Source organism: Myotis nattereri (genome assembly GCF_964212035.1).
Source record: "Myotis nattereri genome assembly, chromosome: 1".
Classification (NCBI taxonomy): domain Eukaryota; kingdom Metazoa; phylum Chordata; class Mammalia; order Chiroptera; family Vespertilionidae; genus Myotis; species Myotis nattereri.
Genome location: NC_138075.1, coordinates 79,261,727 through 79,279,465, shown reverse-complemented (window position 1 = coordinate 79,279,465; position 17,739 = coordinate 79,261,727). Strand labels below are relative to the sequence as shown.

At 43.5% G+C, this 17,739-nt stretch overlaps 1 protein-coding gene across 1 annotated transcript; it reads left to right on the top strand.

Annotated features, from left to right (window-relative positions):
* Nucleotides 1-11,813: 11,813 nt before the first annotated feature.
* LOC308533062 (chymase-like) lies at nucleotides 11,814-14,894 on the top strand (the record flags this gene model as incomplete). The annotated part of the gene is made up of 5 exons (XM_081110808.1): nucleotides 11,814-11,892; nucleotides 12,790-12,940; nucleotides 13,729-13,864; nucleotides 14,092-14,346; nucleotides 14,751-14,894. The coding sequence occupies 5 exons, from the start codon at nucleotides 11,814-11,816 to the stop codon at nucleotides 14,892-14,894; spliced, it is 765 nt and encodes a 254-aa protein (XP_080966934.1).
* Nucleotides 14,895-17,739: the final 2,845 nt, after the last annotated feature.

The following is a 17,739-nucleotide window of genomic DNA, read 5'->3' as shown; positions in this document are numbered from 1 at the left end:
AGCAGTAGAAACTGTCCAGATAAGAGGGCTTTGCCCAAACTCATGGGAAGAGGGCCTCAGGACAGCTGAGGGCAGCACACAGGGAAATAAATGCTAAACAGCCAGATCCCATGGTCAGAGTTGTTGGGACCCAGGTCCAAAAGCCCAACAAGAAAATATTACCTCCTCCCACCCCACCCCAATGCCAGGCCCTCCCCTGGGAACTTAGGGGCTGTTCTCCTGTACCCACAGTTTCCCTGGCAACTATTACCCTCACATAGTCATACAGTGTGCAGTGGCTTGGCACGTGTATATACTGAAGGAGCTGTTATGGATTGTATTGTGTCTCTCAAAAAAACCTATTGAAGTCCTAACTCCCAGTGCCGCAGAATGTGACCTTATTTAGAAATAGGGTCTTTGAAGAATTAATTGAGATGATGAAGAATTAATTAATTGAGGTCAAACTGGAATCGGGTGGGCCCTTAATCCAGTATGGTGGTGTCCTGATAAGAAGAGAAAAAAGACACACACAGGGAGAAGGCCATGTGATGACAGAGGCAGAGATTGAGTGCTGCATCTACAGACCAAGGACCACCACAGACTTCCAACTGTCACTGGAAGCTAGGGGAGAGGTATGGGACAGATTCCTCCTCACAGCTCACAGGAAAAAAACAACTCTGCTGACACCTTGATCTCAAACTTCCAGTCTCCAAACTGAGAAAGAATAAATATCTGTTGTTTTAAGCTACCTAGTTTGTGGTACTTATTTTCTCCCTCTATCTTTCTTCCAAATACAGTTAGACAAAAGCACTACTGAAAACTCCCCAAATGACACCTGGAGGGTTGGCCCTACCCTGCACTGTTGAAACACTATACTTCCTATCTCATTATTCTCACATAATTGGCCCCTTCCTTCTCCCCCAGCAACCTTACCAAAATCATATCTGCAGCTGGGCAGCGTTTTCCATTCAATAAACAAAGGAATCCTCTTGCAACCAAGGATGTAGGATATGGAGAGAAGACTAGACAGATGAGACACCTTTATAAGGTCTCCACATAGTAAGTAATCCCAGTAGAAGATTATTAGGCTATTCTAGAGCTACTAGAAGAAAAGTCACGCCCAATCCAAAAACTGTACCCTGACAGGATGCAGGAATGGAGACTGTGAGGAGGAGGCTGAGCCCGCAAGCACTGACTTCACCACTGGCGGAAACCATACATTAAACATGCATGTTGTGAACCCCTGAAATGTAAATAATAGTTGTTGTGTCTCCTGTAGCCCACCCAACAAAGATCATCATGGATATAATGTTAATTCTGAGGTACACAAGATGATGACCCACGGACTGGGCCAAACTGACTTATGTTGAGAGCAATAAGGGGAATGGTAGCATCACAGAGTCTACAGGAGAAACTTTACTTAGCCAGACTACTGAGAGGGAGCATTCTAGGACTTTCCCTCCTCAAATACTAGACTATTGTAGGAATGGTAAATGGAAACTAGAAATATCAGGGGGCTCCCGGTCAAGATGGCATAATAGATAAATGCTGTATTCGCCTCCTCCCAGGACCACATTAAAATTACATCTAAACTACATAAAAACGATCATTGAGAACTGCCTGTAGGCTAACTGAACAGAACTCTTATGCCTAAGAAGAAGCCACGTAGAGACTGGTGGGAGGGGCGGAGACACTGAATGGGCTGATCTGGTTAAATATCAGGAAGGATATCTGGACTGCAGAGGTCCCCCCATGAGGAGCCAGGAGTCCCAGCTCCACATTGGGCTCCCCACCCAGTGCCACAAATGATGCAATCAAAGGACAGACTTGGCAGGCACCAGGGCCCTGCTCAAGTGAATTCTGCTATAGGGTTAGCCCCTGCACAACAGCACCCCCACTATAGTGACAGCCAGTTCTTACAACCAATCAACTTGAGGGTCAATCCCTCCCATTGTTGTGTCAACAATGATCAAGGCTAAACTACAACAGAAGGGCACACACAATCCACACAAGGTACATACCTGGAGCACCCAGCTTAGGCGACCAGGGAGACTGCATCACTGGGCCCCAGGGAACACCTACTATATAAGATCACTCTACCAAGACCAGGAGACATAGCAGCCCTACCCAATACACAGAAACAAACACAGGGAGGCAGCCAAAGTGAGGGGAAAAAATAAGAAGAAAAGGGCAAAACTCCAGAAAAAGAACTAAACAAAATAGAGACAAGCAATCTATCAGATACAGCGTTCAAAACACTATTTATAAGGATGCTCAGTGATCTCAGTCAGAATCTCAACAAGGAGATAGGAAACATAAAAATGGAGATAGAAAAACATAAAGTAAGAACCAATTAGAAATGAAGAATACATTAGAGGGGCCCTGGCCAGTATGGCTCAGTGGTAGAGCATCGGCTCACACACCAAAGTGTCATGGGTTCAATTCCCAGTCAATGGCACATACCTGGGTTGCAGGTCAATCCCAGGCCTTGATCAAGGCACATGCAGGAAGCAACTGATCAATGTGCCTCTCTCACATAGATATTTATCTCTCTCTCTCTCTCTCTCATTCTCCCTCCCTTCCTCCCTTCTATGCTCTCTCTATAAAAAATCAATGGAAAAAAATATCCTTGAGCAAAGATTAACAACAAAAAAAAAGAATATATTAGAGGGAATCAATAGTACAGTAGATAAAGCAGAGGATCAAATCAGTGACTTGAAAGATAGGGTAGCAGAAACACCCAATCAGAGCATCAAAAAGAAAAAAGAATCCAAAAAATGAGGACAGTTTAAAGGGGCCTTGGGACAACATTAAGTGTTACAACATTCACATCATTGGGGTACCAGAAAGGGAAGAGAGAGAGCAAGGAATTGGAAACCTATTTAAAGAAATAATGATGGAAAACTCCCCTAACCTGGTAAAGGAAATAAACATACAAGCCTAGGAAGTACAGAGAGTCCTATACAAGATGAACCCAAAGCAGCCCACATCAAGAAACATCATAATTAAAATGCCAAGATTAAAGACAACGAGAGAATCTTAAATATAGCAAGAGAAAAGCAGTTAGTTACTTACAAGGAAGCTCCCATAAGACTATCAGCTGATTTCTCAACAGAAACTTTGCAGGCCAGAAGAGATTGGTACAAAATATTCAAAGTGATGAAAAGCAAGGACCTAAAACCAAAATTACTCTGCCCAGCAAAGCTGTTATTTAGTACCCAAGGACAGATAAAGAGCTTCCCATATGAGAAAAAGCTAAAAGAGTTCATCACCACCAAACCAGTATTTAAGAAATTTTAAAGGAACTTCTTTAAGAAGAAGGGGAAAAAATAAAAAATATGATTAATAAAATGGCAACAACTACAAACCTATCAATAGTTACTTTAAATGTAAATGGATTCAATGCTCCAAACAAAAGACATAGTTTGGCTGATTGAATAAGAAAACCCTTGCATATGCTGTCTATAAGAAACACTTCAGATGTCCATCAAAAAACTACTAGACTTAATACATGAATTTGGCAATGTAGCAGGATACAAAATTAACCCCAAGAAATCTGAGGCATTTCTATACACCAATAGTGAACTTTCAGAAAGAGAGATTACAAAAACAATCCCATTTACCATCGCACCAAAGAAATTAAGCTACCTAGGAATAAACTTAACTAAAGAGGTAAAAGACCTCTACTCAGAAAACTACAGGACGTTGAAAAAAGAGATAGAGGAAGACATAAACAAATGGAGGAACATTCCGTGTTCATGGATTGGTAGGATCAACATCATTAAAATGTCCATACTACCCAAAGCAATCTATAAATTCAACGCACTTCCCATTAAAACACCAACGGCATACTTCACAGATCTAGAACGAACTCTCCAAAAATTCATCTGGAATAAAAAAAGACCCCGAATAGCTGCAGCAATCCTGAGAAAGAACAAAGTAGGTGGGATCTCAATACCAGATATCAAGCTGTATTACAAAGCCACTGTTCTCAAAACTGCCTGGTACTGGCACAAGAACAGACATATAGATCAATGGAATAGAATAGAGAGCCCAGAAATTGGCCCGAACCAATATGCTCAGTTAATATTTGACAAAGGAGGCAAGAACATACAATGGAGCCAGGATAGTCTCTTCAATAAATGGCGTTGGGAAAATTGGACAGATACATGCAAGAAAATGAAACTAGACCACCAACTTACACCATACACAAAAATAAACTCAAAATGAATAAAGGACTTAAATGTACGACAGGAAACCATAAAAATTCTAGAAGAATCCAAAGGCAACAAAATCTCAGACATATGCCGAAGCAATTTCTTCACTGATACAGCTCCTAGGGCACTTGAAACTAAAGAGAAAATGAACAAATGGGACTACTTCAAAATAAAAAGCTTCTGCACAGCAAAAGAAACCATCAACAAAACAACAAGAAAACCCACTGTGTGGGAAAACATATTTGCCAATGTCATATCTGATAAGGGCCTAATCTCCAAAATTTATAGGGAACTCATACAACTTAACAAAAGGAAGATAAACAATCCAATCAAAAAATGGGCAAAGGACCTAAATAGACACCTTTCAAAAGAGGACATTCAGAAAGCCAAGAGACATATGAAAACATGCTCAAAGTCACTAATCATCCGAGAGATGCAAATCAAAACAACAATGAGGTATCATCTCACACCTGTCAGACTGGCTATCATCAACAAATCAACAAACGACAAGTGCTGGAGAGGATGTGGAGAAAAAGGAACACTTGTGCACTGCTGGTGGGAATGCAGACTGGTGCAGCCACTATGGAAGACAGTATGGAGTTTCCTCAAAAAACTACAAATGGAACTATCATTTGACCCTGTGATCCCACGTCTAGGAATATATCCCAGGAAAACAGAAACACCAATCAGAAAGGATATATGCACCCATATGTTCATAGCAGCACAATTCACCATAGCTAAGATCTGGAAACAGCCTAAGTGCCCATCAGTAGATGAATGGATTAGAAAACTGTGGTACATCTACACAACGGAATACTATGCTGCTGTAAAAAAGAAGGAACTCCTACCATTTGCAATGGCATGGATGGAACTGGAGAGCATTATGCTAAGTGAAATAAGCCAGTCAATAAAGGAAAAATACCACATGATCTCACTCATTCATGGATAATAGAGACCATTATAAACTTTTGAACAGTAATAGATACAGAGGCAGAGCTGCCTCAAACAGATTGTCAAACTGCAGCAGGAAGGCCAGGGAAAGTTGGGGGGCAGGAGGGAGGGGTATAAGAGATCAACCAAAGGACTTGTATGCATGCATATATGCATAACCAATGGACATGGGACGCTGGGGGGTGGGGGAGGCCAGGGGATAGTCAAGGGCGGGGGGAAAAAAAAGACACATATGTAATACCCTTTGTAATACTTTAAGCAATTAAAAAAAATAAAAAAATAAATAAAAAAGAAGAAACACTTCAGATGGAAAGACAAACAGAGATTGAAAATAAAAAGATGAAAAAGATATTTTGGATGTCAGAGGAATGGCTGCATAAGGGCACATCTATTTTCTCCCCTTAACATCTCAACAAAATAACCACCTATAATTCAACAAAGAAGTCCTTGATCAACACAGATGCACGCCTGAGAGACCTGAAAACTGGAACAACCAAGGTGGGCTCCTTGGAATAAGCCGGGAAACAAGAAGGGAAGGAAGCCAAACACAGCTACAGTGCAGCAGCATGTCTGAAGCACAGCTGGGAACTGGCAGCAGCAGTTAGGGGCACTTCGCTCAGCCGTTCAGGTCTAACAGAGAGCAAACCCAGCAAGTAGCAGTCTGTTGGACTTGCCACTGGAGTAGTGGCATTGTGTGGTCACACACACAAGCAGTAAGAGAGTGTCTGAACTGTGGGGATGTGTTGTGAATGGGGTCTGAGGTGCATGTGTGAGCTGCAAGTCAGCAGACAACCACCCTACAGAGCTGCTCCGCACAGCCGGACCTGGCTGCAGGCTTTCAGGCAAAGAAAGGAAATCGCAGAGCCCTGCCACTGATTAGACTCCCAAATCTCGCTTCCCATTGCCCTTGGAGTTTGCCCCAGTAGTGTATTATCTGTAGGCCAAGAGCTATTGCAGTAGGAATACAGTTTCCCTCTGTGACTGAGCCTCAGGAGGGGTGCTTGGGCTGGAACTATAGAGGTCAGGGATCACCATTACTGTCAGGGAAAAACAAACCTCACCCCCAAGCAACAGAAGCAGTATAGTCCTAGTGAAGCTACGGAGACTCAAAACTGGAAGGCCACAGAGGATAAAAATCTTGCAACTCAGTGCCATTTACTGGGACAGAGTAGAAAGACCTCCTCAGTGATAAATGGGAAAACAAAGAAGAACAGCAAATGCCACGAACAACCACAACAACAATGATGACCAGAAAGAAAATGAAAAACCCCCAGAAAATAGACTGGAACACATGGAATTATGCGAGTTGAATGACAGAGATTACAAAATTACAGTTCTGAAAATATTCCATGAGATGTGAAAAAATACTGACAGGCAATTCAGCGCACTCAGAAAACAAATCAATGAACAAAATGAGCATTTCTCCAAAGAAATTGAAATTTTAAAAAATAATCAAGCCAAAATCCTGGAAATGAAGCACACAAATGAAGAAATTAAAAATGAGCTGATGAGCATAGAAAATAGAACCAACCATTAGAGGAAAGAACTAGTAATATTGGGGAGTGAACCAAGATGTACTTGCTGCCTCCCACAACCACATCAAAATTACAATTAAAATACAGAACAACTATCATTCAGAACTGTGGGAAAGCTGGCTGAGTGGAAGTACTACACCGAGAGAGGTAAAGAAGAAAGCGGATTGAGACTGGTAGGAAGTATGGAGGCGCGGAACGGGCTGGTCTGGCACCCAGGTGTGCTGCTTTTTTAATCAAGAGGGAGATCACCTCTTTGGAGGCTGCCTGGAGGAGCAAGGAGTCCCAGACCCACACCAGACCCCCAGCCCAGGGTCCCAGAGCTGGGAAATGAAGTCCCTAGGGGCCATAAGAACTACAGACTGTGAAAAACAGTGCAGATTGGGGCTGAATGACACACAGGCTATGAGATACCCAATTGCTCCTCTTAAAAGCCTGGCACCACAAACTGAATTTATAAGCTCTTGCTTGGTCTGAGCTCGAATGCTGGGTGAGGCTCTGGGGGACCCAGACACATATGAGGAGAAACTGGACTGTCTGGCACTGGGGCAGGAACTCGGGGTCAACTTTCTTCCAGACAGAGGTGCTCACAGAGGTCATTGTTCCTGTGCTGGGGCCTCTCCGATGCAGGGCTGACTAGCAGCCATTTCTGTTTGTTCCGTCCTGGTGATTCCTTGAGACCCACCCCACCCAATTTACAACACCACCCAAGCTGTGTGCAGTAGCTTTTGCATATGAATGCCCTGTCCTTTCTCAGCCTAAATTCTGTCAAACAAGCTGCAGCTGGGTCAGGTAGCCCCAACGTTATCAATAAAAGGACCGAGGCTGGCACCAGCAGCAGCCTGCCTTGCTTCACAGCTGGGCCTTCCAAACCTAATACAAAGAGGAGGAATCTGCAGATCTCTCTAGCTCCTACTTTGCACCTCCCTGGAGACCCAAGAGTCAGTGTACCCAGTGGTTAGTGTGAGACCATACAAGATTACAACTCTTCACATCCATAAGTGACACATACTGGGGGCAGACTCAATGAGCACCAAAGCCCCACTAAAGCAAGTCCTGCTCCATAAGGGTATCTCCTGCACAGCTCTCCCACTGTAGTCACATCTGGTCCCCACAGCCAATTGGCCTGGAGGTCAATTTCCCACAGTGACACCAACAGCAATCAAGGCTCAACTACAACAAAACTATGCCCACAGCCCACAAAGAGGTGCACCAAGAGTGTCCACCTCAGGTGATTGGGGAGGCTGAGCCACTCTGCCCTATAGGACACCTACTACACAAGGCCACTCTATCAACTCAAGGAGACTTAGCAGCTATCCAATACATAGAAGCAAACAAAGGAAAGCAGCCAAAATGTGGAGACAAAGAAACATGTCACAAATGAAAGAAATGGAAGAAAGCAAATTACTGGATATATAGTTCAAAACTACAATTATAAGGCTATTCAAGAATCTTCTAGAAACCTCCGAGGAACTTAGTGAGACCTTCAAGGATCTTGGTGAGAATGCAAAAAAAAAAAAAAAAAAGGAAAAGGACCAGTCAGAAATTAAGTATACACTGACTGAAATAAAGAATAATATACAGGGATTCAACAGTAGACTAGAGGACCTGAGATTCAAGTCAATGATTTGAAATATGAGGAAGCAAAACACACCCAACCAGAAGAGCAAAAAGAAAAAAGAATCCAAAAATATGAAGACAGTAAGGAGCCTCTGAGACAACTTCAAGCCTACCAACATCCGAATTATGGCGGTGCCAGAACTAGAGAGAGAGAGAGAGAGAGAGAGAGAGAGAGAGAGAGAGAGAGAGAGAGAGAGAGATATTGAAAACCTATTTGAAGAAATAATGACAGAAAACTTCCCCTACCTGGTCAAAGGAGTAGACTTACAAGTCCAGGAAGCACAGAGAACCCTAAACAAGAGGAATCCAAAGAGGACCATACCAAGACACCTCATAATTAAAATGCCAAGGGCAAAAGACAGAGAGAATCTTAAAAGAAGCAAGAGAAAAACAGATAGTTACCTACAAGGGAATACCCATACCACTGTCAGCTGGTTTCTCAACAGAAACTATGCAAGCCAGAAGGAAGTAGCAAGAAATATTCAAAGTGATGAATAGCAAGAACATACAACCAAGATTACTTTATCCAGCAAAGCTATTATTTAGAATTGAAGGTCAGGTAAAGAGCTTCACAGACAAGAAAAAGCTAAAAGAGTTCATCACCACCAAACCAGTATTATATGAAATGCTTAAGGGTATTCTTTAAGAAGAGGAAGAAGAAGAAAAAGGTAAAGATAAAAAATTATGAACAACAACACCGAAACCAGTTTGGCTCAGTGGATAGAGCATCGGCCTGTGGACTGAAAGGTCCTGGGTTTGATTCTGGTCAAGGGCATGCACCTGGGTTGCGGGCACATCCCCAGTGGGAGGTGTGCAGGAGGCAGCTGATCGATGTTTCTCTCTCATCGATGTTTCTAACTCTCTATCTCTCTCCCTTCCTCTCTGTAAAAAATCAATAAAATATATATTAAAAAAAAAACATTAAAAAAAATTATGAACAACAAAGTGACAACAAATACATATCTATCAACAAGTGAATCTAAAAATCAAATGAATAAAAAATTTGATGAACAGAATAAACTGGTGAATGGAATAGAATCAGAAGCATGGAAATGGACAGACTGACAATACTCAGAGGTAAGGAGGTTTGGGGGGTGTGGGAAGAAGTTAGACAAAGATCTTATATGTATGTATGCATTACCTATGGATGCAGACAATAGGAACTGTCCTAAGTCAAACAGAGTTCAGTGTTAGAAGCAGGATATAACTGCCCCATCTAACCCCAAGGGTAGCTGCATGCCTCAAAAGTCAAAGTGAATAATGGCACAGATACCATGTTTCAGGAACTCAGAATGGGGATGATCCCTCTGCATTATGGTGGCTAAGGGATCACTGCCATCATTAAAAAGTCAGTTATTTCACATCAAGTCCAACCCTCTCCTTTTCCCTAATTGTGAATCTTAAACAAGAATCCGTGCAACATCTACTTGAAGTATCTCTAGCAAATAGGAAATCACTTACCTTCCCTGAACACACATTCATGTTTTAACAACTGATCATTAGTAAATTCTTTTTTTTATACAGACTCAACATCTGTTTGCCAAGATGCTGTAAAACCCGATCTGGAAGCAACCTGGCCAGAAACAATATCTGAACTACACCATGAGACTGTTCAGCAAGTCTCACTGCCCACTGGCTTGGTCCAGACACTGTAGGCAACACCAGACACCTGACCCATGACTAATTCTGTCCCCAAAGCCAGGTCCCTTTGGGACTTACATTCACCATGAAAATTAATCCTACATAATACCTGATATCTCATGTTACCCCTTCTAAATCAAATTTTACACTCACTCCTCTGATTGGCAAAGTCTTGTTCACATGGACCTCGATGGAAGACAATCAAGGAAAGAAAATCTGTGGATCTGCGGATTCTACCTTAGAAAGGCAAGAATCATAATTGAGAATTCTCCTAATACTGTAAGGGTGTTCACAAGACACTAAGGATCCACCACATGCATGGCAAAGGTCCGCTACAATCTACCATTTGGCTGCCCAACATGAAGGTGCACTCTTTTTCCATACTTTACATCGCCCAAAACAAAAACTCTCCCATTGAATATAATTCTCACTGTTTTTTGTACAAAAGAAAAAGAGGCTTGACTCTCCCCAGAAATAAAATAACCCAGTCTCATCAATTACTGCTTTCAACTTCAAGTACAGGAACTCTACATGATGCCCCATTCCACTTCTAATCTAGTCACACTCCCACTTTGATATTCTGCAAACTGTAGATAAACTATAAACTTCACCACCAACAGCATACCACATATACAACAGCAGAAGGAGAGAAGAGGAGGGAGAGAAAGGAAATCTGTTGAAATACAGAAAAACACACATGACATTGCAAGGAAGAAATACGGACAGAAGTGCAGTCCTCATTTCAGAAAGTGGTCACCTGACCGACACTGAACCTATTCCATTCACTTGTCCTCAGACAGTGCAGGTGAAACAAAACTTAGTCTTGGTGAATCTGAACCTTAATGATTCTGTGAAGCTATCATACTCACCCTGAACGAAATGAAAAACAGATGCCCTCATTTGTTTACCCTTCTGCTTTTTGGTCTAACTGGTGTGGGGCTACAGGACAGGACTTCTCCAACTCCAGATTCTCCTCTGCTCTGCTGAGGGTAAAATGCAGATGGCAGCAAATAAAAATACAGGATTCCAGTTAAGTTTGAATTTCAGATAGATCATTTGTTGTAATATAAGTATGTCTCATTCAATATTGGAACTACTATTTAAAATGATTTGTTATTAAACACATTTCACTGAGCAGTCTGTATTTTAAACTCTAGAAAGTGAAAGAATCAGTGCAGGGACTCCTTCGACATTAAGAAAAATGTGTAAATGTTCTATTCTACACAGGGTCAGAGCTGAGGGCAACAGAGGACTCAGCCAATATAAACTAAGAATTGGATTACCTAATTGCAAGCCCAAGCTGAGACTTAGGGCATGATAGAATGATTGGGGGAGATATTCATCCCTTGTGCTTCCCCAACTCTGAACTAAATGCCTTACAAATCTCCAAGAGAAATGACGTGCCACCATATTACCCCTGGACTCCCTGCTTCCCAACTCTGGGGAAACAACAGATATGCACTTGAAACCCAGTTATGATAGTTATGAGTTGTGTGATCTTGGTCATGTTTGTGTCTGAGTCTCAGTTCTATATCTGCAAAGTGACAGTAATGGTATTTCCCAAGCTTATATGGGGAAAATCTCAGATACTAACACCTGTGTGTACATATTCTTTTTCAGCAAAAGCAACTTGATTACTAATGCTTTACCACCAAAGGGAAACAGAGAAGTTGAATCCTGTCAATGGGGATATCGATGTAGAAAGAAGGATGTTTGCTTCTGCAGGGCTGGATTTTCCTATTCTTACATTAGGATTCTCTCAAAAATGAGAGAGAAAAACATGACTACAGTTCCTGTGGTTACCAGCCCTGCCCTTTCCTCTCTTGCTGGGAGTTATAAAGCCCAAGACTGGAAGACAGAAGCCGAACCTGCCATGGGCAGCCTCTCTGACAAGATGGGTCATCTTGCTCTTCCCCTGCTGATCTTCCTCCTATGCTCCACATCTGAAGCCGGTGAGTCTCAGGCCCTTCCCTCTAGAGCAGGGGTGGGCAAACTTTTTGACTCGAGGGCCACAATGGGTTCTTAAACTGGACCGGAGGGCCGGAACAAAAGCATGGATGGAGTGTTTGTGTGAACTAATATAAATTCAAAGTAAACATCATTACATAAAAGGGTACGGTCTTTTTTTTCAATGGTTTTATTGATTTCAAATGGGCCAGATCCGGCCACGGGCTGTAGTTTGCCCACGGCTGCTCTAGAAGCTTCAGGATCAGTTCCTAAAACAAAATTTTGTCTGAATATAGGCGACTCTTAAACAAGAGAGGGGCAGGTTACCTCTTCAAGAGTCCAGAGTGACATTTCCACTTGGGATGTGCCCACCGATTCTCTGCAGCCTATGGTAGTTCCCAGGAACAAGGAACCCCACGTTGATTTGGGGAAAATTCCAGAGCAATTAGGAGGAAAAGGGGTATCTTCTCTAACATGTGTGATCATGTGGATAAAGTCCTATGTTCTCTTCACCTTCTGAACTTTGGGGCTACACATTACCTTTATAATTTGGCCCTCTTGTGTCACAGCTCATGGGCTGTGGAGAAGGTCAACACAGAACCCTGGAGAGCTTGTCCTGCAAGGTGACAGCAGAGGGTTGAGGCTGGGGCAGAATGGGGGTGGGGGAAATCTGAGGTGAAAAATGCATCTGAGGCTGGTTGGCTATTGTGCCTGAAGGAAGGAATGAAAATTCATGTAGAAGGTTGTGCCTGGGGAAAGCCGATATCAAAGACACCTGTGAGGGAAGATGGGCAGAATGCAGGGTGAGGATGAAATTCAAGAGAAGCCTCTCTCAGCTTTAACCCAGCTTGTGCATTCTCTGGAGAGAGTACCAATGTGTTCAGGCCTGTTCTCTGTTCCAGGGGAGATCATCGGGGGCACAGAATGCAAGCCTCACTCCCGCCCCTACATGGCACACCTGGAGATTACCACTCCCCAGAATTCAGTGGTGCATTGTGGTGGTTTTCTGATAAGACGGAACTTTGTGCTGACAGCTGCTCACTGTGAAGGAAGGTAAGAAACAGGGTCCTGTTTTTCTCAAGATGAGAGATAAACATCTAGGCCAGCAACCAGGGACACCCCTACAGGGGGGGATAAGGAGGGACTCTTGGGCTTGGGCCACTTTAAGGAGAAGTAAGAATAGGGCTAAGGAAATTGTTCTCACAATTGAATGGATGTCCTCACCCTCAGTCATTGTGCACTCAGCTCCCCTACAAAGGAATAGGGGACCCCATCCAAGCATTCCTCCTCTAAAAGTAGTTCCCCCTCTCCCTAACCCCAACACATAAGATGCCCAACTCACTTCTCAGGGCTCCACCCAGTTCTCTGGGCCACTTCCTCTCTGCTCTCTCCAGGAACACTGGCCCTTAGTTCCCAGGGACCTAAATGCATTTTTTCCATGCATTTAGGAGGCAGGAACAGAGTCCACCTGAGACCCCCACCTCTTTTTCTGACATCTCTTGATCTTGAGGGCTGGCCCTCATATAGGACTCCCTGAATTAGGAAGTGCTAACCCTGCCCCCTGGGTCCTCCATGGCTTGCTCAGTCCCCAGCATATCCTGAGAGTCTTGGAAATTGTCTCTATTCCCTCAGAAAAGCCTTCCCTGAGTAAAACCTGAGCCCGCCCCCCCCGCCCCCCCCCCGCCCCCCCGCAATGCCACAGTAACACAGGAAAAGGAGAGTGGGTAGAGTCCTGTGACCTACTGAGAAACTCCAGTCTGCTTATCTCAGAAAGGGTACATCTCAGGAGAAACCCCAAACATCCACTGCTTCTCCTTGACCTTCCTTCTCCTTCACAACAGGTCTATAATGGTCACCCTTGGAGCCCATAACATAACAAAGAAAGAAGACACATGGCAGAAGATTAAGGTCATGAAACAATTCCCTCATCCAAAATTTGATTACATTCTTGCTCATCATGACATCATGTTACTAAAGGTGACAACATCTTTCTTCCCCTTCTTCACTTCTTGTTCTCTCAGGCTTCTCCTTCAGGTCCCCATTGCCCTGAAGTTTTCCCAACCTGCCTCTGGACTACACCTCCCCCCAACTCAACTCTCTGTATATGGCTCTATTGTGAACCAATGTATGCTCTCCCTCCTTGATTGCTTCCAACTGCACCCTAACAAATCTCTAGCACTGACAGCCTCTCATTCCCTTCACAGTTGAATGAGAAAGCAAACCTGACCCTGGCTGTGGGGACACTCCCCCTTCCACCCCAGTTCAACTTCATCCCACCTGGGGGAATGTGCCGGGTGGCTGGCTGGGGAATAACAGAAGTGGAGAAATCAGGCTCCAACACTCTGCAAGAGGTAAAGCTGAGACTCATGGATCCCCAGGCCTGCGGACACTTCACAACTTTTGACCACAATCTCCAGCTATGTGTGGGCAATCCCAAAAAGGCAAAATCTGCATTTAAGGTAATCTTTAGATTAGGGTTCTTCCCCACAAATCACTGTTCAGGGTCCAGATATCTCCTGAAATAAGATGGGGTCAGAAGGTTGTCAACAAATGACAGGGTTTGAGATCAAAGGGCTGAGGAATCTGGAATTGTCCCTCTGTGAATCCATTCTCCCATGGCCCTGTGCAGTCTCTAACCATCCCTCTCAGTCTGCTAAACAGGACACATGGGATAACAAGAGGGAAAAGAAGAAGGGGCATCAGAACAAGATACATAACTATCCAGGGCTCCTGAGTCTAACCCTAGGTCTGACTGTGACCCAGAGTTGGAACCATGGGCAGGAGTAGATGACTTTCCTGACTCACCTTCTGCTTTCTCTTCTCTCTCTCTCTCTCTCTCTCTCTCTCTCTCTCTCTCTCTCAGGGAGACTCAGGGGGGCCTCTTCTGTGTGCTGGGGTGGCTCATGGCATTGTCTCCTATGGAAAGGAGACTGCAAAGCCCCCTGCTGTCTTCACCCGGATCTCCCATTACCGGCCCTGGATCAATAAGATCCTGAAGAAGAATTAACCCTGGAGTCTGGGCCAGACCAAGAGGAAATCTGAACCAAATCTGAGCAGATTCTCTGTACCACATACTCTGGTTCCTGCTAAAGTCCTGGCACACCCACCATACTCAAGAAGATTCCTCTAGGTCACTAAACTCTCAATCAACCACAATAAAGACTCAAGTTCCAGACATGTGTATGTGTCTTCCTCCCTCTACTACTCTCTTCTCCCTGCACACAGCAACCTGATGCTCATCCCAGGCATCCTATACATTTTGAAAGAGGTGGGTGTATAGGTGTGTGAGAGAGAAACAAAGAAAATAATGAAGAAAAGTAGGGAAAGAAAGAAGAGAAAGGAATTACCTGAGAGACAGGATCAATATTTTCAATTTAATCAAGAAATTACACCAGATCCTTCCTTGCCTTAATTATCAACCTTATATCAAGATTTATTTTAGTAATATTCAGAATCACTAAAAACATTTTGAATTGCAAGCAAGATGTATGTTTCTTCTCCTTCTCCTTCTCCTCCTCCTCCTCCTCCTTCTCCTCCTCCTCCTCCTCCTCCTCCTCCTCCTCCTTCTTCTTCTACCTTTCAACATTTCATGTAATACTGGTTTAGTGGTAAACTCCTTTAGCTTTTTCTTGTCTGTGAAGTTCTTTATCTAAAGAATTCTAAATGAGAGCTTTGCTGGGTAATCTTGGTTGTAGGTCCTTGCTATTCATCACTTTGAATACCTGCAAAGTTTCTATTGAGAAATCAGCTGACAATCATATGGGCACTCCCTTGTAGGTAACACTGCTTTTCTCTTGCTTCTTTTAAAATTCTCTCTTGGTCTTTAACCCTTGGCATTTTAATTATGATGTGTCTTGGTGTGGGCCTCTTTGGGTTCATCTTGTTTAGGACTCTCTGTGCTTCCTGGACTTGTAAGTCTATTTCTGTCACAAGGTAGGGGAAGTTTTCTGCCATTTCTTCAAATAGGTTTTCAATATCTTTCTCTCTCTCTTCACCTTGTGGCACCCCCATAATGCAAATATTGGTAGGCTTGAAGTGATCCCAGAGACTTCTTACACTATCTTCATATTTTTGTATTCTTTTATCTTTTTAAATATATTTATTGATTTGAGAGAGGAACAGAGAGGGAGAGAAAGATAGAAACATCAATGATGGGAGAGAATCATTGATCAGCTGCCTCCTGCACGCCCCCTACTGGGGATGGAGCTCAAAACATGGGTATGTACCCTTGACCAGAATCAAACCTGGGACCCTTCATTCCTCAGGCCAACACTCTATCCACTGAGCCAAACTGGCTAGGGCTAGTCTTTTTATCTTTTTGCTCTTCTGATTGGGTGTTTTTGCTTCCTCATACTCCAAATTATTGATTTGATTCTTGGAATCCTCTACTATACTGTTGAATCCCTGTAAATTATTCTTTTTTTTATCCTCACCTGAAGATATTTTTTCCATTGATTTTTAGAGAGAGTGAAAGAGAGAGAGAAAGACAGAGAGAAATATCAATGTGAGAGAAACACATCTATTGGTTGCCTCCTGCATGAGCCTCGACAAGGGACCAGGCCAAGGAGGAGCCTGCAACTGAGGTACATGCCCTTGACTGGAATAGAACCTGAGATCCTTCAGTCCTCAGGCCAACACTCTATCCACTGAGCCAAACCGGCTAGGGCTAAGTTATTCTTTATTTCAGTTAGTGTATGCTTAATTTCTGACTAGTCCTTTTTCATGTCTTTGAAAGTCTCCAGAAGATCCTTATAAGCCCAACCAATGGACAGAGACACCAAGGGGGTGAGGGCATGAGTGGAGGATGGGGGGGCAATGGGGTGGTAAGGACACATATGCAATACCTTAATCGATAAAGAGAGAAAAAAATCCAAAAAAATAACGAAAGAAAGAAAGTCTTCCTAAGATCCTTGAAAGTCTCACTAAGTCCCTTGAGGCTCTTTTTTAGTCCTTTGAAGCTCTCATTAAGATCCATGAGCCCTCACTGGTTTGGCTCAGTGAATAGAGCATCGCCTGTGGACTGAAGGGTCCTGGGTTCGATTCTGGTCAAGGGCACATGCCTGGGTTGCTGATTCGGTCCCTAGTGGGGGGTAGGGTGCAGAAGGCAGCTGATCAATGATTCTCTCTCATCATTGATGTTTCTGTCTCTCTCTCTCCCTCTCCCTTCCTCTCTGAAATCAAAAAATATATATATTTTTAAAAATCCTTGAGCAACCTTATAACCATTGTTTTAAACTCTGTATCTAGTAGTTGGCTTGTTTCCATTTCACTTCACTTTTTTTCTGGATATTTCCTCTGTTCTTTCATTTGTGACATGTTTCTTTGTCTCTGCATTCTGGCTGCTTCCTTGTGTTTGTTTCTGTGTATTAGGTAGAGCTGCTATGTCTCCTGGAATTGGTAGAGTGGCCTTGTGTAGTAGGTGTCCTATAAGGCCCAGTGGCTTAGCTTCCCCAATCACCTGAACTGGGCACTCTAGGTGTGCCCTTGTGTGGGCTGTGTGCAGTCGTATTGTATTTGAACTTTGATGCTGTTGGTGTCACTGGAAGGAGTTTATGTCCAGGCCAATTCGCTATGAGGACCTACAGTGGAACTCCAACTACAGTGGAAGAGCTGCTGTGCAGGAGACACCACACCAAGGGAGCATGATTTTCTTTAGTGGGGCTTTGGTGCTCACTGAGTCTACCCCTTGAGTGTGTCACTTATGGATGTGAAGAGTTGTAATCTGGTATGGTCTGAAGCTGTACACCAGGTGAACTGGCTCTGAGGCACCCAGGAGATGCAAAGTCAGCTACTGCCTGGGGTCCCAGGCAGGAGCTACTGAGTGATCTGCAGATGGCTGCCACTTGTATTGG